This window comes from Haliotis asinina, chromosome 14 (assembly GCF_037392515.1).
Source record: "Haliotis asinina isolate JCU_RB_2024 chromosome 14, JCU_Hal_asi_v2, whole genome shotgun sequence".
In the NCBI taxonomy this organism is placed as follows: domain Eukaryota; kingdom Metazoa; phylum Mollusca; class Gastropoda; order Lepetellida; family Haliotidae; genus Haliotis; species Haliotis asinina.
This window is the reverse complement of record NC_090293.1, coordinates 1531396-1555874: the sequence shown is the minus strand read 5'-3', so window position 1 is coordinate 1555874 and position 24479 is coordinate 1531396. Positions and strand designations below refer to the sequence as shown.

At 42.6% G+C, this 24479-nt stretch overlaps 2 protein-coding genes across 3 annotated transcripts in view; one reads left to right on the top strand and one right to left on the bottom strand.

The window, feature by feature from the left end:
* Nucleotides 1–4161: 4161 nt before the first annotated feature.
* Nucleotides 4162–12196, top strand: LOC137261227 (bifunctional peptidase and (3S)-lysyl hydroxylase Jmjd7-like). Its single transcript, XM_067798938.1, has 8 exons — nucleotides 4162–4373; nucleotides 6064–6217; nucleotides 6850–7103; nucleotides 7276–7332; nucleotides 7577–7672; nucleotides 9139–9215; nucleotides 9758–9917; nucleotides 11211–12196. The coding sequence occupies exons 1-8, from the start codon at nucleotides 4298–4300 to the stop codon at nucleotides 11291–11293; spliced, it is 957 nt and encodes a 318-aa protein (XP_067655039.1). The 5' UTR covers nucleotides 4162–4297; the 3' UTR covers nucleotides 11294–12196.
* A 768-nt stretch (nucleotides 12197–12964) lies between these two features.
* LOC137261834 (uncharacterized) overlaps nucleotides 12965–24479 on the bottom strand; it is a 63941-nt gene continuing 52426 nt past the window's right edge. For both annotated transcript variants that reach the window (XM_067799634.1, XM_067799635.1), the window contains 6 exons: nucleotides 23371–23583; nucleotides 22909–22953; nucleotides 22487–22729; nucleotides 20394–20423; nucleotides 19693–20187; nucleotides 12965–15814 (listed from right to left, as the gene is read on the bottom strand). In XM_067799634.1, coding sequence (XP_067655735.1) covers nucleotides 15147–15814; nucleotides 19693–20187; nucleotides 20394–20423; nucleotides 22487–22729; nucleotides 22909–22953; nucleotides 23371–23583 — 1694 coding nt within the window. In that variant the 3' untranslated portion in view covers nucleotides 12965–15146. The remainder of the gene's footprint in view (nucleotides 15815–19692; nucleotides 20188–20393; nucleotides 20424–22486; nucleotides 22730–22908; nucleotides 22954–23370; nucleotides 23584–24479) is intronic.

The window sequence follows — 24479 nt, the reverse complement described above, 5'->3', positions numbered from 1 at the left end:
TGAATTGCCGTTAGTCTTCCCACGATACATGTGAGCCCCATACACAAATATACGTGGATCTGAGTCTCAGCATCACCTGAATTGCCGTTAGTCTTCCCACGATACATGTGAGCCCCAGACACAAATATACGTAGATCTGAGTCTCAGCATCACCTGAATTGCCGTTAGTCTTCCCACGATACATGTGAGCCCCATACACAAATATACGTGGATCTGAGTCTCAGCATCACCTGAATTGCCGTTAGTCTTCCCACGATACATGTGAGCCCCAGACACAAATATACGTAGATCTGAGTCTCAGCATCACCTGAATTGCCGTTAGTCTTCCCACGATACATGTGAGCCCCATACACAAATATACGTAGATCTGAGTCTCAGCATCACCTGAATTGCCGTTAGTCTTCCCACGATACATGTGAGCCCCATACACAAATATACGTGGATCTGAGTCTCAGCATCACCTGAATTGCCGTTAGTCTTCCCACGATACATGTGAGCCCCACACACAAATATACGTGGATCTGAGTCTCAGCATCACCTGAATTGCCGTTAGTCTTCCCACGATACATGTGAGCCCCACACACAAATATACGTAGATCTGAGTCTCAGCATCACCTGAATTGCCGTTAGTCTTCCCACGATACATGTGAGCCCCAAACACAAATATACGTAGATCTGAGTCTCAGCATCACCTGAATTGCCGTTAGTCTTCCCACGATACATGTGAGCCCCATACACAAATATACGTGGATCTGAGTCTCAGCATCACCTGAATTGCCGTTAGTCTTCCCACGATACATGTGAGCCCCATACACAAATATACGTAGATCTGAGTCTCAGCATCACCTGAATTGCCGTTAGTCTTCCCACGATACATGTGAGCCCCACACACAAATATACGTGGATCTGAGTCTCAGCATCACCTGAATTGCCGTTAGTCTTCCCACGATACATGTGAGCCCCCCACACAAATATACGTGGATCTGAGTCTCAGCATCACCTGAATTGCCGTTAGTCTTCCCACGATACATGTGAGCCCCACACACAAATATACGTAGATCTGAGTCTCAGCATCACCTGAATTGCCGTTAGTCTTCCCACGATACATGTGAGCCCCATACACAAACATACGTAGATCTGAGTCTCAGCATCACCTGAATTGCCGTTAGTCTTCCCACGATACATGTGAGCCCCATACACAAACATACGTAGATCTGAGTCTCAGCATCACCTGAATTGCCGTTAGTCTTCCCACGATACATGTGAGCCCCACACACAAATATACGTAGATCTGAGTCTCAGCATCACCTGAATTGCCGTTAGTCTTCCCACGATACATGTGAGCCCCATACACAAATATACGTAGATCTGAGTCTCAGCATCACCTGAATTGCCGTTAGTCTTCCCACGATACATGTGAGCCCCATACACAAACATACGTAGATCTGAGTCTCAGCATCACCTGAATTGCCGTTAGTCTTCCCACGATACATGTGAGCCCCATACACAAACATACGTAGATCTGAGTCTCAGCATCACCTGAATTGCCGTTAGTCTTCCCACGATACATGTGAGCCCCACACACAAATATACGTAGATCTGAGTCTCAGCATCACCTGAATTGCCGTTAGTCTTCCCACGATACATGTGAGCCCCATACACAAATATACGTAGATCTGAGTCTCAGCATCACCTGAATTGCCGTTAGTCTTCCCACGATACATGTGAGCCCCATACACAAATATACGTGGATCTGAGTCTCAGCATCACCTGAATTGCCGTTAGTCTTCCCACGATACATGTGAGCCCCATACACAAATATACGTAGATCTGAGTCTCAGCATCACCTGAATTGCCGTTAGTCTTCCCACGATACATGTGAGCCTCATACACAAATATACGTGGATCTGAGTCTCAGCATCACCTGAATTGCCGTTAGTCTTCCCACGATACATGTGAGCCCCATACACAAATATACGTGGATCTGAGTCTCAGCATCACCTGAATTGCCGTTAGTCTTCCCACGATACATGTGAGCCCCATACACAAATATACGTGGATCTGAGTCTCAGCATCACCTGAATTGCCGTTAGTCTTCCCACGATACATGTGAGCCCCATACACAAATCTCCACTCCATAAAATAAACACCAGGTTACTAAGTCGATGGATGCACGTGTAAGCGAGGCCGCCTGGACGTAACACTTGTTGCCATGCGACAGTCAGGGGCATGCGACAGTCAGCTGGAAGGGACACGAATGGTTTGAACACGGTCTGTGAAGGTCACAGCAGCTTATCCAGATACCTTTTCTCCTATCAGCTATAGGACATTGATGAATTAAGACACAGCACGTCATCCATTACAACCAGGGTCGACTGTTTCAGGGCGAGCATGGCATCAGGCGGGCATCAGCGTTCATACAGCATATGTTACAGAGTGATATTGATGATTCCATACACAACATGTATCTGATCATGCCAGTCGTTCCTCTTTCAATTCATATTTCCACAAGTCTTCCTGTCTTGTCCGACATTCACGTCCGTCTAGTGTACAACATGCAGTTTGATTTCATTCATGCAATTTCTAAATTGAATATCTACTACTGGCAGGTAGCTCGGACGTCAACCGTCTCTCCGTATAGTAGGACAATTAACAGTCATGTCACCTCTCACTCACAGTTAAACATAAGCCTGTTCATCTCGGACCTTTGAACATGGACCTGGTCACCTCGGAACTGGTGCATCCAATATAAATATTATGTTAAAATGAAATCTATTTTAAGGGTAAGGTCACCGTTTATCCTTGTTCGTGGCTCAGTGTTGGGTATCGCATCTGTCAACATATCGTCCAAGGTTCGAGTGATTGATGATTAATATTTTGGATTACAACCCCACAAACTTTCCGCACCTTCAGGATTCGGTTCCTCCTGCAAGCAGATGCAGCGGCTGCAGTACGGGGAATGTCCATCTACTGACAGACGTAGAACAATGGTGAAGTTTCCAAGGTGATGAAGCGGGCGTAAAATACATACCTGCACAGGCCGTCTAAACGCAAACTTGCTGTGATTAGGAGCTTGTACTACACCTGTTATAAAAACATCTGCCACCTACTGCAGTTTGTTTGCAGTTTCACTTTAAACAAAAATGTATCATAGTAAAATTAAGATTGCGAATCCTCGTAATGTTTCCTTGCTAACTGAAAAGTTAAGTCTCAGAATTTTATTCAAATTGGGATAAAGTTGTTTTACAAACGATTAAAGATTCAAATCGTTATTATTGGTTTGTATTATAAGGGGGGTAAGCGCAGCAGTTGGAACAGTGAATCAAATGCACGTGAGGGACGTGATGAGCGTTAACTTAGACCAACAGAACTTGTTCTCGATGATTCATTTAATGTGCACACCCCTTGTATTACAAGCAAATGCAACAATTTGAAACTATGTTCGTTTGTTAAACAACTTTTATCTTAAGTTGAAAAAACTATGTGGTGTACTAGGTGCATTTGCTGTGTGGTGTATTCTTGGTGTTTGGTGTATGGTGGACATGAGGTACTGGTCTCGTGTACTCGAAGTACTTGTGTTGTGTACTGGGGGCACCTGCTGTGGTGTCATTGGAGTACTTGCTGTGTGGTGTACTCAGGGTGCTTGTGTAGTGCACACGGTGTACTTGCTGCGAGGTGTACTGTTTGTGTGGTACGTGTACTCGGGGTACTGTTTGTGTGGTGTACTATGTGTACTTGTGTTTTGCGTAAGGTGTACTGGTGGCGTAGTCCACTCAGTGTACTCGCAGGTTAGTGAACTATGTGTACTTGCTCTGTATCTGCTACATAATGTGTGGCTGTACTCCTTCCAAGGCTAAGTCATATATGTCTAAGTATGTCCACTTGCTGAATATTACAGTTAAAACATATCATATATCATCATCTTAAGTTGGGTTATTTTTACAGACAAGTCATAGAAAGCCGGCCATTCCTAAATCTTGTATCTACATTGAGGAGCTCCTTTTGACATAATATTTGCTTTTCTCACGACTGAAACAACTAGGATAATCCATCGGATCGCTAAACGCGAAAACGGTTCCATTCATTTTAAATTGTAATCTACTATATTCAGAAGTTTGCACCCGAACGCTTGGTTGTTATCGTTTCGTTAAGTAAATCATCATTTTATAAACAACTTTATAAACTTCCGGTATGACCGGAACACGTGCCATATATCAACAAATGCTGATTAGTTTGGCCGAGAGAAGAGCGTGTACTGCTCCTCAAGTCAAAACAGTCAGCGGAATATGACAGCAGGATGTCTGAGAAGGATTCTAAAGATCTGACAACCAAGATCAAACAAGAGTTTCTCTATCTGGCGAACGAGGCGAGAGGTAATGTCATCTATACATCAGCATGGTTACCAAATGGCTCGAGCTGTTTCATACATGTGCCGTTATCTACTTCAGCCACTGTCGGTAGACAGGTTAGTCGTCTGTCAGGGTCCGATTGCTGTATGTCAGGCAGTGATTAATCTCAAGTGATCACAAGATTATGACCACGAAGGTCATAATCAAAGTAACCCTAGTGTCAAAAAAAGACAACCCTCCAATGCATACCATACATCATCAGACATGGACTTGGAAGTTGCTCTATCTAACTATAAAACAGTGTCTTGTCTGTTGAGGGGAGAGGGGGGTTGTAAGAATTGTACACACAAACAGGAGATGTAGCGCAATTGTCAAAGTTGATAAACATTGTAAATACATGTGAACTGTACAAAATTGCCAAACATAATAAACACTGGCGTTGAACAAAAAAGAAATTACTAAACTGATAAAAAGGGAATACGTTGTACATCCAAGTGGATCTTTGATAACAGAGATACACTACATAGTCTGCATTGAAAACATAACTGAATTATGAATTTGTATAAAAAGCTTAAATTCTACACAGTTTCCAGAAGTTATGATAAGTTTTTATGATAAGTTTATTTCATTTTCAATAACAGATGAGTACACTACCACAAATTCCTTTTAATCCAATCACTGTCCTATTGACAGTTATCACATGGAATATATTATGTAACAACAATTATCACAGGCTTATGGTATTAACAAATAATAGTAGATTTTCAACAGAAAGTGTCACAACCACTGATACAGTGATAATTTATATCTTTGTCAATGAGGTGAATAGTTTGACAGTGTGAAAAGGACCTCTGATTGACATTGGCACTCATATCCATGCACATTGCCAGCTCATGGTGTTACTTACATTCCTATCCCTAGTCATGGGACACTATCATATTTTCCAATGCTTTTTCAGTGCTCTGGGATCATGCATCCATGCGTCCTGTTAGACACAGTGACACTCGCATTGCCAGTATATCCTCACGGGTACCCATTTTACACCTGGGTGAACTGAGACAATGTGGATATGAGTATCTTGTCCAAGGATACTACGTAAATGTGCCCACCACGGGACACAAACCTAGGTGCCTCCACCTTGGATCGAACCAAGGAGTTTAGTTTGATAAGCGGACGCTTGACTACTGCACTATTGTGAATAGCACTATATAACCGACAGTAGCCAGGTCTTTCACTATATAACCGACAGTAGTGAGGACTATCACATACTGACACAAGGGTTCGAAATTATGCTTTGAGGTAGCAAATTCACAATGTAAGATTGCTATTTAAGATCCTATTTTGCTACATCAAAGGAAAACCTAGTACCAACAACTTTAAGGTAAAACTTTAAAACCCACAGACTTTTAGAGAATTTGATCCGCGAGTGAACAGGGGTGGGTGAGTGGAGAGAGGGTCAGGAGACCTAATACAGTTCCATATGCACAAAGACAGTAAAGGGATTGGGAGGGAGGGATTAACAGCAATACAAAAGAATGCTGCTACCAGATTAGGGATATTTCTACCTATTTTTAAACCAGGGAGCAAGTACGTGCTACAAGCTAAAGTTAATTTCAAACACTTGCCACATAAAAGTGTATTGGCCTCTCTGTAAAAATGCAGTTATTATTGAAGTGACAGTACACCCCATCTCACCTTGCCTTTTCCATATCAGAGCTGTACTTGGACAGTGACGTTCCACTGCTGCACACGCCACCCACACCTCTGGCCTTCCATCGCCAGTATGTTGCACCCAACAAACCTGTCCTGATCCGAGGACTTATAGACCACTGGCCAGCTCTGTCCAAGTGGTCACCGGGATATTTCAGGTGGGACACATCTCAGACCCACACACAGAAAACCATTATACCTGGATTGACTATACTTTTTTCTGAGGTTGATAAAGTATCACAGATATTTTACGTGTGGTGAAACAAAACGCTGTTCTATTTGTAACAGTTTTATAAAAACGTCATACGCATTAGTATTTTATGAAATTCAGATTGTTCTTTTTAAATGTCACCTGTTATGTCTCTGTTAAAAATTACTGAATGTGATTACATTTGAAAAAGGTCACTTCAGATGCATTAGTATTTTATTAAATTCAGATTGTTCTTTTTAAATGTTACCTGTTATGTTTCCATTAAAAATTAACAGTTTTATAAAAACGTCATATGCATTAGTATTTTATGAAATTCAGATTGTTCTTTGTAAATGTCACCTGTTATGTCTCTGTTAAAAATTACTGAATGTGTTTACATTTGAAAAAGGTCACTTCAGATGCATTAGTATTTTATTAAATTTAGATTGTTCTTTTTAAATGTTACCTGTTATGTTTCCATTAAAAATTACTGAATGTGTTTACATTTAAAAAGGTCACTTGTACTGGCAGCAGTTTACATTTAAAAAGGTCACTTGTACTGGCAGCAGTTTTTTATATGAGTGTGTTTTGTAATCCAAGGAAGACAATCGGAGAGCTGGAGGTTACGGTCACAGCTACACCTGATGGCTATGCTGACGCTGTCACTGAGGGGAAGTTTGTGATGCCAGAGGAACAACGTATGACGATGTCTGAGTTCCTCGAGAAACTTGACGATGGGGACAACTCTGCTGAGGTTTACTACATCCAGAAACAGAACTCCAACCTTACAGAAGAGTTTACTTCCATTATGTCTGATTTAGAATCCGACCTGACACTGGGCAATGAGGCATTTGGTAGGTTAGCTGGCCTGACACTTGGCAGTAAAGTATTTGATAGGTTAGCTGGCCTGACACTTGGCTTGACACTTGTCAGTAAAGTATTTGGTAGGTTAGCTGGCTTGACACTTGTCAGTAAAGTATTTCGTAGGTTAGCTGGCCTGACATAAACATCTCAGTTGTATTCCAGGAAGGTCTCCAGATGCTGTGAACTTCTGGATGGGTGATGGCAGAGCTGTGACCTCAAGTGAGTAGACTAGATAGAAAGGTTGGACTCTCTCCTTAAATGAATAGAAGAGAAAGGATTGCCTCTTTTCTTTTGAAAGCTTGATAGGGTTGAGGAGGGTCTACCTGTCATTACCAATAGATATGGATGGAATATGCAATGATACATACTACAGTAGATAGGATATATAAGAAAGTTTAAAAAGTGATTTGATGCATCTGTTTGGTGACTGAGATGAGTAAATGTTGTGCTGTTCTGGTTGTAGTGCACAGAGACCACTATGAGAACCTGTACTGTGTGGTGTCAGGATGGAAGAAATTCATCCTCATCCCCCCAACAGACCTGCCATTTGTTCCGTATGGTGAGTGTACATTACTATCCGTCTGCTTCACTCAATGAACACATCTGGCAATTTACACTCAAACACCCACTTATATAAATGAAAAAGTGAAACCTTTCAAATACTAAATACTGACATACAGTAGATCATAACACCTGTTTCTGTTCATGTGACTGGATACTGATCTAACAGTGATAGTATACCTGTAAAGTGAGGGGATGTGAGAGGATACTGATCTACCATTGATAGTATACCTGTATAGTTAGGGGATGTGAGAGGATACTGATCTACCAGTGATAGTATACCTGTAAAGTGAGGGGATGTGAGAGGATACTGATCTACCAGTGATAGTATACCTGTAAAGTGAGGGGATGTGAAAGGGTACTGATCTACCAGTGATAGTATACCTGTAAAGTGAGGGGATGTGAAAGGGTACTGATCTACCAGTGATAGTATACCTGTAAAGTGAGGGGATGTGAAAGGGTACTGATCTACCAGTGATAGTATACCTGTAAAGTGAGGGGATGTGAGAGGATACTGATCTACCATTGATAGTATACCTGTAAAGTGAGGGGATGTGAGAGGATACTGATCTACCAGTGATAGTATACCTGTAAAGTGAGGGGATGTGAGAGGATACTGATCTACCAGTGATAGTATACCTGTAAAGTGAGGGGATGTGAGAGGATACTGATCTGCCAGTGATAGTATACCTGTAAAGTGAGGGGATGTGAAAGGGTACTGATCTACCAGTGATAGTATACCTGTAAAGTGAGGGGATGTGAGAGGATACTGATCTGCCTGTGATAGTATACCTGTAAAGTGAGGGGATGTGAGAGGATACTGATCTACCATTGATAGTATACCTGTAAAGTGAGGGGATGTGAGAGGATACTGATCTTCCAGTGATAGTATACCTGTAAAGTGAGGGGATGTGAGAGGATACTGATCTACCAGTGATAGTATACCTGTAAAGTGAGGGGATGTGAGAGGATACTGATCTACCAGTGATAGTATACCTGTAAAGTGAGGGGATGTGAAAGGGTACTGATCTACCAGTGATAGTATACCTGTAAAGTGAGGGGATGTGAGAGGATACTGATCTGCCAGTGATAGTATACCTGTAAAGTGAGGGGATGTGAGAGGATACTGATCTACCAGTGATAGTATACCTGTAAAGTGAGGGGATGTGAGAGGATACTGATCTACCAGTGATAGTATACCTGTAAAGTGAGGGGATGTGAGAGGATACTGATCTACCAGTGATAGTATACCTGTAAAGTGAGGGGATGTGAGAGGATACTGATCTACCATTGATAGTATACCTGTAAAGTGAGGGGATGTGAGAGGATACTGATCTACCAGTGATAGTATACCTGTAAAGTGAGGGGATGTGGGAGGATACTGATCTACCAGTGATAAGTTTACCTGTAAAGTGGGATGTGTGTCACCTGTGTGTCAATAATCTTCTGTTTGTGATCTCATAGGTGAATACCAGGCTGCTGCATATAGAACGGATGATGACGGCAATTTCCATATTGTGGACGATGAGGAGGCAGGGCTGGTTAGTGACTTTGGGATCCTCAATAAATGCATGTTAAATCAAAAGTTAGTTTGCATCAGCATTCTAAAATGCCCATCAAAGAAGTCAGTAAATGCTCATTGGATATTCAGATAGTTTTGTCCAGTCATTGCTTACAAATATTCTGTCGCTGCACAAACTGATGTCTCCCTCAACGTATTAGAGTAGCTCAATTCACATCCTTCTCTATCCAAACTGAAATGTCTAACTGAGCTGTGTCAGAAAATCACGTTGTCATGTGAATGTTGTCTTTCTCATGTAAACGTTTTCCATAAAATCTAATCATGGAGTCTTTGCTAATCATTTTCAGCTTCACTTTAATAGCTTCTGTTGTCACTAGAAACACTCTTGCTCAAATAACATATATCTGGATTACAGTAGAATGTTATGATTTGACTAGATAACAGACCACCATTGTTATCTCACGATACAGCTGAATCTTGTGTATCTGGGCAAATCCGTTTTGAGTAAAATAGCCTGGATTCAGTGATTTCACGGTTGAGAGTTATGTCCCTTGTATTCAGGTTCCCTGGATCCCGATCGACCCGCTAAAGCCAGACTTAAAAAAGTATCCACAGTATGCGTCTGCCCGTCCCATCGAGGTGGTAGTGGAAGCAGGGGAGACGCTGTACCTCCCATCACTCTGGTTTCATCATGTCCAGCAGTCGCATGCATGTATAGCTGGTAGGTGTCGCATGTACAGGTGGTAGGTGTTATATGTATACCTCGTAGGTGTCACATTTATGCCTATTAGATGTCACATGTATAGCTGGTAGGTGTCACATGTACAGCTGGTAGGTGTTATATGTATACCTAGTAGGTGTCACATTTGTGCCTTATAGATGTCACCTGTATGGCTGGTAGGTGTCACCTGTATAGTTGGTACGTGTCGTATGTATACCTAGTAGGTGTCCCATGTATGCCTAATAGATGTCACATGTCTAGCTGGTAGGTGTAAGGCTGGTAGGCATCACAAGTTTCACATTCATAGATGGTAGGTGTCACATGTACAGATGGTAGGCGTCACATTTATAGCCAGAAGGTTTCACATGTATAGCCAGTAGGTGTCACATGTACAAAGAGTAAATGTCACATGTATATTTAGCAGCATGTGTAAGTTGTATTTGTCACATATTTTGCTGGTAGGTATCACATGTGTAACCTCAAGCTGTCATCTCTATATCCAGTAAACGAATTTGTATAAACTGTAGATGAATGTAAGTAAACTTAAGTCTCAATATTATTCATTGCACTGTTTATATTGTATCTAGCAAATCCTAGTAGACTAGAAGTTTGTGTCAGCTAACCTTTTCAACTGAACAATTAGAACACAGTTTACTTAATCATGAACGTGGATATTCGCACATACCTGTTGAACTTTACCTCATTTTGTACCCAAACAATTCAAAATGCTGTTTTCCATAAGAGCATGCCACAACAGTGAGTAAACAGTCACTGAAAATAGAGGTTTCGTCAAAGAGGCTGAGTAAAGAAAGAATGAAATGTTTCTCATGCATTGGTGGGTCACTTTCATTTGTGCGTGTAACAAATTTTTTCTTGTCATTTAAAAAAAAATGTGACTTGGCCACGTCTCGATCATCCATTTGTCCACTATAAGAATGAGTGCCTGAAGAACATTTAGTTATTTTTATACAGCTTTACCCAATGGTAACCATGTCATCAGAAAGCCCTATACATATACGCTGCAGGTCAAATATATGTGTTTTATGCGGGTTTTCGTTTGGCCAGAGATCAGTGTCAGTCACCAAGGAAGTCCGGCCAAACCCTAAACAGAAGTTGTTGTCTGATTGGCCATCTAGCATTTAACTGGTTGGTCATAGGTCGCTTAGTGGTTAGCTGATGCAACCATCTGCCTAGGTTTGTTTGACTCAGTATAGCAGTGTAATGAATAATACTGAGACTACCTTTATTTAGACTGGTATGTTTGTGATGCCCTTCACTCTTTCCATGTTTCAGTCAACTACTGGTACGACATGGACTTTGACATCCGCTACAACTACTACAAGTTTGTGGAAAAGATGAAAGAAATAGTCAGCTGACCGTCAGCACAGAATGGAAGAGGCATTGTTAACGTTATTGACAATACATATGTGTAAAAGTGTCCAAGAAGTAGATGGACGATATAATTAATTTAGACAAAAGAAAAGTATGTAATGTCAATCTCAATGCATCAGTATTGCTGATTTTATACCTGTTAATGTGAACAACTGGCCCCTCCATAGCAGGGTGTATCTGGTCAGTTGGATTCTCATGAAAGTTCATTGTTTTATCAGCATTTTGTAAGGTGCTTACTAAATAGGATGGAATCTGCCTGGATCCTTCGGTTGCTGTGTGTCAGAATTTTCTAGATACTGTGGTTGCTATGTTTGCAAATATCCCCTGAATACTGTGGTTGCTAGGCATGCCAGAGCTCTCTGGACCCTGGGGTTTCTATGTCTGCAAGTGTCAACAGGATCCTGTGGTTTCTGTATCTGCAAGTGTTAACAGGATCCTGTGGTTTCTGTGTCTGCAAGTGTTACCAGGATCCTGTGGTTTCTATGTCTGCAAGTGTTACCAGGATCCTATGGTTTCTATGTCTGCAAGTTACCAGGATTCTGTGGTTGTTATGAGAGTGATAACTCTCCCTGGACCATAGGTGGATCTAGAGCAGGGGTGCACCAACTACGTTCTCTCCTGTAGAAAACACATGACTTTTGCCAGATGAACTGTCATAAATGTTAGGTGTGTCATAAAACACAGCTAAAATACAGCATAAACTTGAATGACAAGCATCCATCCGGGTCTGACACTTCAACTAAGTTAAAATTGAATATGTGATTGTATGTGTCTTGTTTCGTTTGTTTTCTATTCAAGCCAGTCAAGTGGACAGCAGTTGAGAGTGAATGTTCGTGGTCACGAAAGCGATGTATGACAATGTTGTTTGAGTAAACCCTGTTGGAACATCTTTTGCCTTGTTGTTTCTGTTACACCTTGATTAAATAGCACGTGAAACACAGTTTCATTACAGGCGCTGAAACCTTCAGATATGTTCCCAAGACAATGTGAAGTCCTGAAAGTCATATCCCCATTACAGACATTGTCACCCATATTACGGACGTGGAGCTCTGAAAGTCACACCCATATTACGGACGTGGAGCTCTTAAGGTCACACCTTCATAAGGAATGTGGAGTTCTGAAGGTCACACCCTATTTACAAAAGTCGAGCTCTCGAGGTCACACCTTCAGAACGGATGTGGACCTCAGAAAGTCAGACCTTCATTACAGACCTGGAGCTCTGAAGGTCACACCCAAATTGCGGACGTGGAGCTCTCAAGGTCAATCCTTAGACCTCAGTATGACCTCAGTTTTCTCTTTCATTTCTACCTGGTCCAAGAAATTTAGTTATTATTTGACCTCATCAAACGATGTCAGATCTTCGATTTTCCAGCAGTTGACGTTCAACTTCAGATACTAATGTAATTCCAACAGGAAGCCCAATTCAGGTGCACAGTAAATTGATCTGAATCTGGGAGTACATTCCAGCCCAAGGTCCTTTCTTAAATGTCTTATCCACCAATTTAAGACGGGTGATGTTAATGATAAAATTTCATACAGTCCTTCTGGGCACACCTTCAGTAGAAGTATGGAGACTTACAGGTGACCCCTACAAACAATATTTGTGTAGTAGGGAAGTCTAGCGGATACAACCAGAGACAACCCCAAGTACCAGCTGAAAAGAAATATACTTTATTGCAACAATAGGAATAATAAGCAACAGTGTGCATTTTGTAACATAATAACCAATGTTTGTTGTATCACAGATCTAAATAGAAACACGAGGGGAACTACGTTGGTATAAAACAAACTAGTGTCTACTTCTAGAAGTCGTATGTCAGTCACTACCAGTACAATAGTCAACAGTGCAAGTGTATGTACGCGCTACAGATCTACATGCAGATGGCGTTCTCTCGCACTGCGCATGCATACGGTCCAACCTCGCAAGTGACAGACGGTTATCATATTGGGGCAGTATCAGTATGTTTTAGTCAAGAAACATTGGATTTATTTGTATGCGATGGTAGCTGAACTTGCTGTGCTCTGTAGCTCACTAAAACTGCACAAAACGAAAGTTTCTGGATAGAACGTGTTCGACTTTTGGTCATTTCTTCTGCCTCAAGACAGCCTCGACTTGCACTTTCACCATCTCTGTACCTTTAACATCTTAGACCCTTCTCACATCAGCCTTGACCAACTCAACGGTTCCATGTCTCTCCCAACCCCCCAACACCACCACATCGTCCAGACACCCCTAGACCCGACAGACACCCCTTAGGCCCGACACGCACCACCCCTAGACCCACTAGACACCCCAAGACACATCATGCATCTTGTAGACCCGTCAGAAAAACCCTGCAGACCAATCCTAAACCCTTCTCAGAATACTCAACAGTCTAGACTCCATGCTCAGAACCCCTCAGAAACAGTCAACATCCCCAGATTCACAAGGAACAGTAGACCGTCTCACTTCCCGCGATTTCCCGTCCCTTGAAAGCGCCCAAACCCAACATCTCGTATAGTTAACCTTCCTTCAAACAACCCTAGCAACGCTTTCTATTCTTGACATTGGTGAAATTATTCTGACATAACCAGATCCTTCTGACGTCACCTAGGTCCTTCGGACATTCGTCTAGATCATTCACGTTTAGATCCTTCTGGCAGCCTGGCATCTTTCTGAAACCACCATCAGCCATGTAGCTGTAGACATAGTGCAATGCAAACACGAACCAAATAAATCCTTGACGTGCTGAGCGCTAAATTTAAAAATATCAGTTTCATTTAATGACGGTGAGTTGTCTCGTTGGAATGAGGAGAGTACACAAGTCTACCGATATCTGTACATATGACACACTTAACACAGAGAGAGGACTAGCAGCATGTAACATATATCAATATACAGAACGATGGGAATATAAATGTATATGAAGCTGTCAAAGATGTGTCAACGAACCAGACTTCCAATACAACTGATATGAATAAGTTAATAATTGTACATGCACTTAGACCCTGTGTCATTCCCAGTAAGTGACAGATTCCGCCTCCTCTTGAGTGATACACCCTGTCGCTGACAAACCCTGCCTCTAGCTTCCGAGCTGATTGTGACTGTCATTAACACCAAGGTCGCGTGACACCAGTGTCACGTGGTCACTACCATGACGTGATAACTGCGCCGGTTTGAACGCCGTTACCTTTCTGCGACATGGCGGCAGCTGGTCAAAAACCGAGACACGTCAGTGCGGTACTATTGGTTTGGTTGCTGGGTCACACACTGGGGTTGCCTGGAAATATCAAGACACAAATATACAGCATCTAACATCCATGGACTAAAGCCGATCACAGAAACACTGGAACGTAAAAGAGAGACATCCATTGTGAATTACCGCAATCCACCTCAAGGGAGACAACCCACGCGGTATTCAGTCTCCTTCCGCTACTCCCGGGTTGACCAGTGGGTCACATGACATATGATTACGACATCAAAAGCTAGGACTACAAGAGCACTGGTCGCTGCACGAAGGACCCGTCCAGTGCCTCACAAATTCATTCCGATGATCACTTGTCATCAGCACAACGCAGCAGCCGACTGAAGCGGCAGTATAATTCCCATGAAACGATTCCTAATGAGTAAACTAATTGGTTATCTTGTGGCAAGCAGTTCTTCAAATGAACATTCCTTCACAACATCAACATCCGCATATGTACCTCGTGTTTCACGAGGTTTACGCCCAACACAAAGGGTACTGTATATGATCTTCGGGCTACTTCTAAACCTGAAGATGTGTAACATCTTAATGATCCATAATATTACCGATGATAAATTTGATTTTAATATGTCAGGCAAATAGTCCGTCACATCTACAAGCTGATAGACCGTGACACGTCGTTCCTGAGCTCTGCGCACGACCCCTCCCCTGCGGGGAAGATACGCAGATTGACATCCCGCTTCCTGACCTTGTACATGTCTTGAAGGATGGACTCTAGTCGCAGCACCGGTGCCACAATGACGGGGTCGTCGCCGATGTTGCGGGCGTAAACGGAAAAAGACTGGACTTTGTCGTCCCTGAAACAGCAGACTGCTGTCCAGAAGAGATCGGGAACGTGGACATCATTGCCAATAGTGATCTCAGGGTCCTTGGAAGGCACAGCGCCTGAAGCTATGTACATCTCTGGACGCGACGGGCCTGTCATGGGGGCCACGTCAATGGGAATCTTACAGTGGTTGATGGCGTAAGACCTTATCTCCGCGACAGCATGGCGCCAGGCCGAGTACAGTGATGGATGCATTGGAGCAGTGTTGGTCAAGGTGAAGGTCGAAAGTTTGGCGTCCACATCAGCTCCGACGAGTTCCGGCCACATAAGGTGCGCGATTCGATAGCCGGACATGTCGTAGTCGACGGGGAGCGCCTGTTTCATGCCGAGGTCACAGTCCCAGTCCGTGTTACATTTCATGGCATCCGACATCGTGGCCAAACCCCGCTCCCTCTTCAGCAACCAGCTAAACGTCATCGGCTCATCAATTAGACCTAGAACACATGAACAATAGCCGTCGCATAGCAGAAACACTAGTACTGTTTTAAGTATTATCCGAAATGTAACATGTTCGCAAGGAAACCAAAGGGGCAGTATGCATACAGTTTTATGACATAACTAAAATGATACATCTTTTGTGGTTTGCCTTTGCGTTTCAAGCAGGAAACGTCCATGCTACACACAGAGAGACCTCCTCCTCCCCCTCTCTCTCTCTCTCTCTCTCTCTTTCCCTCTCTCTCTCTCCACACACACACGCACGTTTACTGGCGCGTTTTTACTGAATCCAACGTACGGCCACGTCCAATCACCATTTAGGGAAATTATCGATAGGCCTGTCGTTCTCCCGAACCTGCAAGTTTACAATGCAAGTTTTTCAATAATGCTGTGACAGATATTCTCTGTATTCCACAGCTTTCACAGTCTTATGCGCGAGACACTGTCAGCCCCACTGTCTTCCCATATCTCAGCTGTCGGATGGAATCTTTAGACGCCATCTATAATCAATTGGGTGATCTACCACGATCCAATTGTCATCATTTTGCAGTTCCTCTCACAATTCATCACTTTACCCACCAAGTAGACTGCCAGCATCCGGGCAGACATAACGGTTTATATCGAGCAGCGTGGCTCTTGGGATGTCGAACCTGGGTGTGATTGTCCAGTAATTGGACAGCCCAGACTGGCCGATGGCAGAAATAAATTTGCTCTGACAGTGATTGAGTAACGTAGCGTGGACTATGGAGGTGGGTAGATGTAAGCAATTGTCTGCACAACAGTCAGAGACAAGAGCAGCTTTGCCTTCAGCCTCTCTGCTGACACCGCATTCAACACTCAGGGACAATCCAGGGCTTGATTACAGGACATTCAGAGCGCCGTGGTTAATAAAGACAACAATCACAGCCATAAATACTTATTCACACAATTTTATGTTGCGATTGTTGCGATTGTTGCGAGTGTCCACTGAAGACTTGAAACAAATGCACCAGAAAATATGTGGTTTTCCTATCTGGCCGCGGACTTCTCGAGATTTATGTAATGCTACAAATCGATATATTTCATATATATTTAAAATATATAATTGCTCAATCACCACCCGCACGTGATGTTTAGCATTGCCTAATTGCACGGTTCGGATTTAGTTCGATGGATTTAGCTCATCATGTTAAACAACCATAGTGTGTGTGATATTGTGTGTGTGTGTGTGTGTGTGAGTATGTACGTATGTATGTACGTATGTGCCTGTGTGTGCGCATAAGTGTACGTGTGTTTATGTGCATATATACGTGTACGTGTGTGCGCGCGCGTGTAGTATGCGCCTTTGTATGTATGTATGTATGTATGTATGTATGTATGTATGTATGTATGTATGTATGTATGTATGTCTAGCTGTCTCTGTGTGTGTGTGTGTGTTTGTGTGTGTTTGTGTGTGTGTGTGTGTGTGTGTGTGTGTTTGTGTGTGTGTGTGTGTGTGCGTGTGCGCATGTGTCCCTCCTGGATTCCGCGGCATTTTTTAAAGAATTCCACGGCAAAATTAAGCAAATTCCGCACCACATTTTTCAATATTCTGCAAAACATTCTCAGGTTAAAACATTTAGAAATTAAAACAACAAAAACATTATACAGACCTTCATGGTTTAATTCTCAAACACATATAAAGTTAAGTCGACAGTACACATCACATCTTGAGTATTTTTTAAGACAAAGCACCGGCACCTTTTTCGGTATTTGAGAATTAAACACTCGCTGAAAGCTATTTCTCTCCTTTCATTCGTTACTTTGATGCAGACGAACAAATTCCGGTTTCATATAAATAACAATTTTATATTTAAAAGAAATCTGAAATAATTTCTATTTTCAAAATAATTGCCGTGTCAAATCTAATTTTATTTGAAACACGCCTAAAACTTGCTTTATTAATAAGGTATGTTTAATCGTAATTATTAAATATTGTCACAATAAACATTCCAGGTCGTTTTATGTGTAACCGATCCTATTTCTAACATTAACTCTACTTTTCGTTTCGGCTTTCAGTCAGTTTTCACTCAATTTGTAAAATAAGCAAATTCCGCGGCAGAGAAGTGGCAAATTCTGCACGAATTCTGCTCGAAAATGCGTTCTCCGCGGACCAGAAGTTTTTCTGCATGGAAAGCTAAATTCCGCGATGTTTTCTGCAACCACGGAATCGCGGAATCCAGGAGGGACTGGTATGTGTATATGCGCGTTTAGGTATGCATGTATGTACGTATGTATGTTTGTATATATGTATGCGTGCATGTGTATAGTATGTCTGTTTGTATTGGTTTGTGCATATGATAATATGCATGTTTGTGTGTTTGTTTTGTTGTATTTACGTACGCAGATCTGTGCTCCATCAATTGATTTAAGACGTATATGTCCGTATGAATGTACCTACTGTTTGTTAATAATGGTTTGTTAGTTTTAGTAGTTTCTTATAACCTAACGGATGGTCTTTGTACTTTCAGACGTCACCAAACAGAATGTACAGAAAGTGACACTTAAATAAATAAACATCTCCACCTCCCTCCCCCTCACCGCTGAAGCGTTCTTATATTCTTTAAACAATGCAGAATTCGCATCTCAAGATTAAATGAGCTTAACAGGACATTATTCACACCATTCCATTCCAGACAATCAGAGAACAAGTAAATATTAATCTGCGCATGTCCTAACTGATCATGTAGCTGATATAGCTATGGCAGAGTAGAGGGCGCCAGACGCTGGCATGAAACGACACCTCGATCAGGAGCTACTGACACCCACAGACTTTGAGCTGAGCGTTATTCCACAATGGCATTCTGGGCCGGTTTCTGGAATAGTGTGGCCGACATACAGTAGTCAGTACACGGGAGACATATCTAGACAACCTGGCTACCTCACAAGACCTTCAGCTTTTCTGTCTGTCAGGCGCACATCGGGTATTTAATAATTGGCACTTTGTAGACAGATTTAATATACGTCAGCTTCCAGTTGACATTTATTGTAGATTTTGATTGATATTTGTGTCCTGTTTGATTGATTCAAATTACTTTATTAGCATGAAAGCATGTTTGTCTGTACAAGCTGTGTTAACTAGGACAAAACTACATAAGGCAGTTTGTATAATAAGAGTATAATATTCACCTCACGCGCGGGTGATGTATCATATAATGTAGGTCTTGAAATCATCCATGTTCTACACTTGCAGTTGCAGTCCCTCGATGCTCACACAGTTACACTGAGTCCTTCTTTACATTCCCAGTGCACCCACAGTTAAAATCAACTCATTTCTACATTCCTCTACAGGTTCACAGTTAATCTGTCCAATACACTCCCAGTCACACTTAACCTCTACTATACACATTCACAATTAACCTCTACCACGCACAGTCACAGTTAACCTCCACTACAAACACAGTCACAGTTAACCTCCACTACAAACACAGTCACAGTTAACCTCCACTACAAACACAGTCACAGTTAACCTCCACTACAAACACAGTCACAGTTAACGTCCACTGTAGTCATACAAATAAACTTTACTACAAAAACAGTCACAGTTAACGTCCACAACAGGAACAGTTAACTTCTATTACACTCACAGTCACAGTTACCTCGACAATACATACATTTACAGTTAACCTCCTCTACAGTCACAGTTAACCCCTGCTACACTCACAGTTAACCTATATTACACTCACAGTCGTATTTAACCCTCCACTACACACACAGTCACAGTTAACACAAGACTACTCAGATCCCGATAAACAGTTGTACCAAACACATTTGTAAAGCATTGAAGAACTTTACCTCCAAGTTCTTTACACATCAGCCGTAATCTTATCTCAACGTATTTTCATCACGTGTCACTTACCTCTCTCTATCATAAAGTCTGTCTTTGGCCATGTGTCTTCACCCAGTTGTGTGACCTTTGCCAAGGACACCACGGGGATACGGCGGGCGGTGTCGAAGATGGTACCGTAGTATGCCGTCTTGTGTCCGAATACCTTTCCCCACTTGCTGTCGGGGGCGAACCTCTGACACAGGAAGGAGAAGGTGGAGTGAATGTCGGATATACCCGAGGGGATTCTGTTGCCGAGGATGAAGTCCTTCCAGCAGCTGTGCGTGTAGTCCCCGAGGTTCCTCTGTCGTCGGGCCAGCTTGGAGCCCTTGCACTTCCGTGATGACTTGCAGATGTCCTGTAGGTGGCGCTTGCAGACGTGCAAAGGAGTGTGGGATACCAAGAAGGCTTCCTGTTTGGAGCACCAACGTCTGAGATGGCCCTTGGACACGACCTGGGATAGGTTGAAGCTGGAGAACACAATCTTCCTGCGCTTCAGGTCATATAGAGAGTAACGGCAGAAGTCCCCTGTAGGTACAGCAAGAAAATAATGAGGCTCCCTTCGCGTTGTTCATCAACATGCAGGCCAAACCAACAACCACGAACAAACGTACAGACAAATTTATGTAATATTTAAATGGGATCCCGATGACAACAACAACGATGATGCCCAAATAAAACATATACTTTATTATCAGTTTTATTATTATTTGAAGTAATGTCAGAAGTATTACCTCCATTCGCTGCCGGGCCAAATGTCATCTCTGCAATCACAAATCAAATACAAATTTAACTGAATATAAAAGTACATCCAAAACTACATTGCGTAAAAGTGAAATGTTGTTCTCGAGATCACAGACAGCGCCCGCAACACAGATTTCCGAACTCTGATACACAACACCCCAACCATTGAAACAGACAAGTAAATTACAACCGTGTGTTGACCAAACTCTATCTCCAACATAACAACCACTTAATGGCCTATGTTGCGTCATATTACACAATTACAAACTGACAAAAATAAATTTTCACTGGGCTCGCAGACCCATCAATGCGTTATGGGAGAGTGTCTTGAGTTCGGTTCCAGTTGGATGTTCCTTAGTAGGAGACCTTCCCGTCTTAATCTTACATACAGTTGTTACAGATTTGTCTGTAAGAGAGGTGTGTAATATTCTACCCATCAAAAGTTTACACTCACTTAAAGCACTCACTATATGCTATGTGTGTTTGTGTGTGTATGTGTGTATAAATGGGTTTACATCTGTACTAACTTAGAGGAAGCAACTGCAAACCTTATGCAGATGCATTGAACGATCATGAATCAAATTACTGAAAGGTATGTGCAAATATCGTGCATGTGAACAGATGGGTTTTGATCTATAGTTTTGTGATGAATTTACCAATTTTCATCATCCATTGAACTCATAACAATCATTGTGTCAATGTTTCTTATTTGTTTTACAATACATCAGTTCGTGTGTAAAACGTGTCTTCAAACGGTATGGAACGTTTGGCAAAATCTAGTTTTGACTGAAGATGACTGGAGCAAGTGGCTACATAGACTCTAGCTAGTGAGTCTAAACCTTTGATGGGTAGTATCTGCAAACGACCGCCCTGTGTCATTATGTTGGCGTCAAGTGTAATCCTACAACAGATATACCTATATCAAACCAGAGAAATGACACGGTGTGTCCCGAACAATATGTAGGAACATTCACGTTTCGGAAATATTTTTGTTTTATTTTGTTTTCGAGATCAGACAGGTTGCCAGCAGCCATTGTAGGTGTGACAAGAGCTTCGGTCACAGGACCATCGTATTGGTCAATAATGTGTTATCTTCATAAGACTGATTACTTAACCGATTGACCTGTAGGTGACACGACAGACAGCTGAGGTTATGGCACAGGTCGAAAGTGTGAACCAGTGAGGAGAGTGTGTGAACCAGTGAGGGAGCGTGTGAACCAGTCATGGAGCGTGTGAACCAGTGAGGACTAGGCGTCTCAGTGAGGGAATGTGCTTATCAGCGTGTCATATCACGACGGAGACGTGTTGGATTCGAACCAACTTACTCACAACTAACTGAGCTAACAAAGAAAAACCGACAGCTCCTCAAGTAATGAGGCTTTGTGCAAGCCTAGGAGAGCGCTGGCGACTAACACATATACTATTAGTTGTACACGGTGTTGTGAGAGGTTGTACGGGACTGTAAGACCGTTTTACGTTCCGTATTTCCCGAGGCGTCGTCTTACAGTCCCATGCAGCCTTTCAAAACACCGTATGCCGAATTTTGTACCCTTAAGATCTTTCAATTTAGCTAATCTTTAAACAACAACATTCAGCTTTCGGCAGATGGGACGCAATACTTGTCGCCATGATTTTCTTTCAGGAACAGTCATAAAGGGAGATAACTTGGGATGGCTTAGTTTATGTTGGTTATTTGGCTTATTTTACGTTTGTTTATTTGTTTGTTTTTAACAACTATTATTAAAACAACTAAGAAATTATGACTACAGGTTTGTTATTTTGTGTATAACCAAAATTGTATACGCCAACTCTAAACTTTCGAAGCGATCAGTAGTTTGGCGGCCACATTCCATCTGAGGTCAAGGTCTTTCGTACCACCCGTATAATGTGTCACGAGGCAGATTTGACGGGGTGTTCGGTTCGTACACACTGGCAAATCCACCGACATGGTTTCGTATACTTTGGCTATTAACCAATCGAAATTCGACAAATTTATCTGGAGGGTAATAAAGATTAAGGTACAAGCTTTACAACGTGCGTGTAAGTACTACAGCATATAGCTGTCTCTTTCTTAAGGTCACACCTGCGTTCTGGACATCTCGAACGTCAACGCCATCACATCTGTACGAGAACTTCCCATTGGTGGATCCATTCCACGATCTGCACGATCCCTGATCCCGGATGTTGCAGGATCGAACCTCGACCCTAGGACCACGACACGACACCATCTTGCCAAGGGAATTTCCGTCGATGTCACATGACCGGAAGCGGATATCCACATCACCGGATGCTACCCATGGGGACCAACTCCCCCACTTTGCTTTTGCTGAAATAGAGTGGTATGTACTGAGATTAGTTCTAACATTTGGAATAATTTCCCTTGTGCCGTGTCAATGATAAATAAACTATATGCAAATATATGAGAATGTATCAGTTAATTTAAGTATTAGACTTTGGTTTGATGCACGATGCCACGTTGAAAGTGAGTCATTCATAACAACGCACCGTTCTTCTCGGGGCACAACGGAGCTCCACCATGGGAGTCTTGGCCTGCAATGGAAAATGAAAGTATTTGCTTACGAACCCCATACCGTTCCGTCATGCACTACACGACCTCCATAGTATTATATGTCTTTAGATTGTATTGTGTAATGACAACATCCCGGCTACTGTCGTCTGCCCTGTCTGTACTTCTCACACTATGGGGGCAAGGGGCCCCTGGCTTCTTGGAGCCGTAATTTGCTGAGCACACACAGAGATGCGTCGCTTGGACAGACGCCAATCATCCAACTTCACCCAGTTGCTATGCTGGTGAGGGACTGCATCACTGTAGGCGTTTCTTCCACATTAGTCAGAGGCGCCGTGATGTTAATGTAGAGGGACTTACAGCTGAATTCCCTCGCATAATGTTGCACTGTACCAGTACATACAACCGGTACACCACTCTCATCGTACATTAACACTTACACTTCTTGTTGTGGTCTGGGGTGATGTTGTCCTGACTCTGACAGGCTTGTAACTGCATCTCGCACCTGTTTCTGTACCACTGACCGTCACTACCGCAGATGGGGCGTGTGGCTCGGCCAGTGCAGTTGATGGAACATGCACACGCAACACTGTCTCCATCAGCCTTGCAGATGCCGCCGTACAGGCAGGTGACGTCATCGCATGGACTTCCATCTGAAACACATGGTACAGGTCACGAACATGCACGTGACGTCATCACATTGCCTTCGGTCTAAAATACATGTTACAGGTCACGAACATGCACGTGACGTCATCACATTGCCCTCGGTCTAAAATACATGTTACAGGTCACGAACATGCACGTGACGTCATCACATTGCCTTCGGTCTAAAATACATGTTACAGGTCACGAACATGCACGTGACGTCATCACATGGCCTTCCGCCTGAAACACATACGGTCACTGATGTCTGAAACAGCTGACCTGATCATGTTGTGTTCCATGCAATATAATGAGGGCGAGTTAGTTTGGTTTTACACCGCCTTTAACAATACTCCAGCAATGTAACGTCGAGGGACACCGGATATGGGCTTCACACATTGTACCCGTGTGGGCAATCAAACCAGGGTCTTTGGCGTGACGAACGAACGCTTTAACCACAAGACTACCCCTCTACCACTCTATTCAGTGTAATCGTAGCTGTGCTGTAATTTGTGGAGAGCTGTTAACCTTGTGTACTAGCAGTACTACCAGTACCGTCAGTACTAACAGCGACAGTTTTAGCAGAGTACTATCGATCACGTTGAGTGGACAGTCAACATTTTCAATACTCAGATGACGCGAAATGAGGAAAGACCTCCCACGTGTAGTTTATGCCAGTTGACGTGAGCTATCGGTGTACTGACATTTGAATCACCGTTGCTGTGATATCCATAACGTTCCCGGCATCTGCTGTGTTAGTGACTTTAAATATTTACGTGAGTCCATTTTGAAACCCAGACCTCCAGTATCTAATGATGCCAAATTACAAAGGAGGCCAGAGTAAAGAGAAAGTAACTGACATTTATTGTCAGCCCTCCTCGACACCTTAATGATTTCATACTGGTAC

Bases quoted from the DNA above. Each gene is read 5' to 3' on its own strand.
- LOC137261227 (XM_067798938.1), top strand. From the start codon at position 4,298: ATGTCTGAGAAGGATTCTAAAGATCTGACAACCAAGATCAAACAAGAG. The intron at 6,218-6,849 runs GTGGGACACATC...TTGTAATCCAAG, and splicing joins TGGTCACCGGGATATTTCAG to GAAGACAATCGGAGAGCTGG. The intron at 7,673-9,138 runs GTGAGTGTACAT...GTGATCTCATAG, and splicing joins CCTGCCATTTGTTCCGTATG to GTGAATACCAGGCTGCTGCA.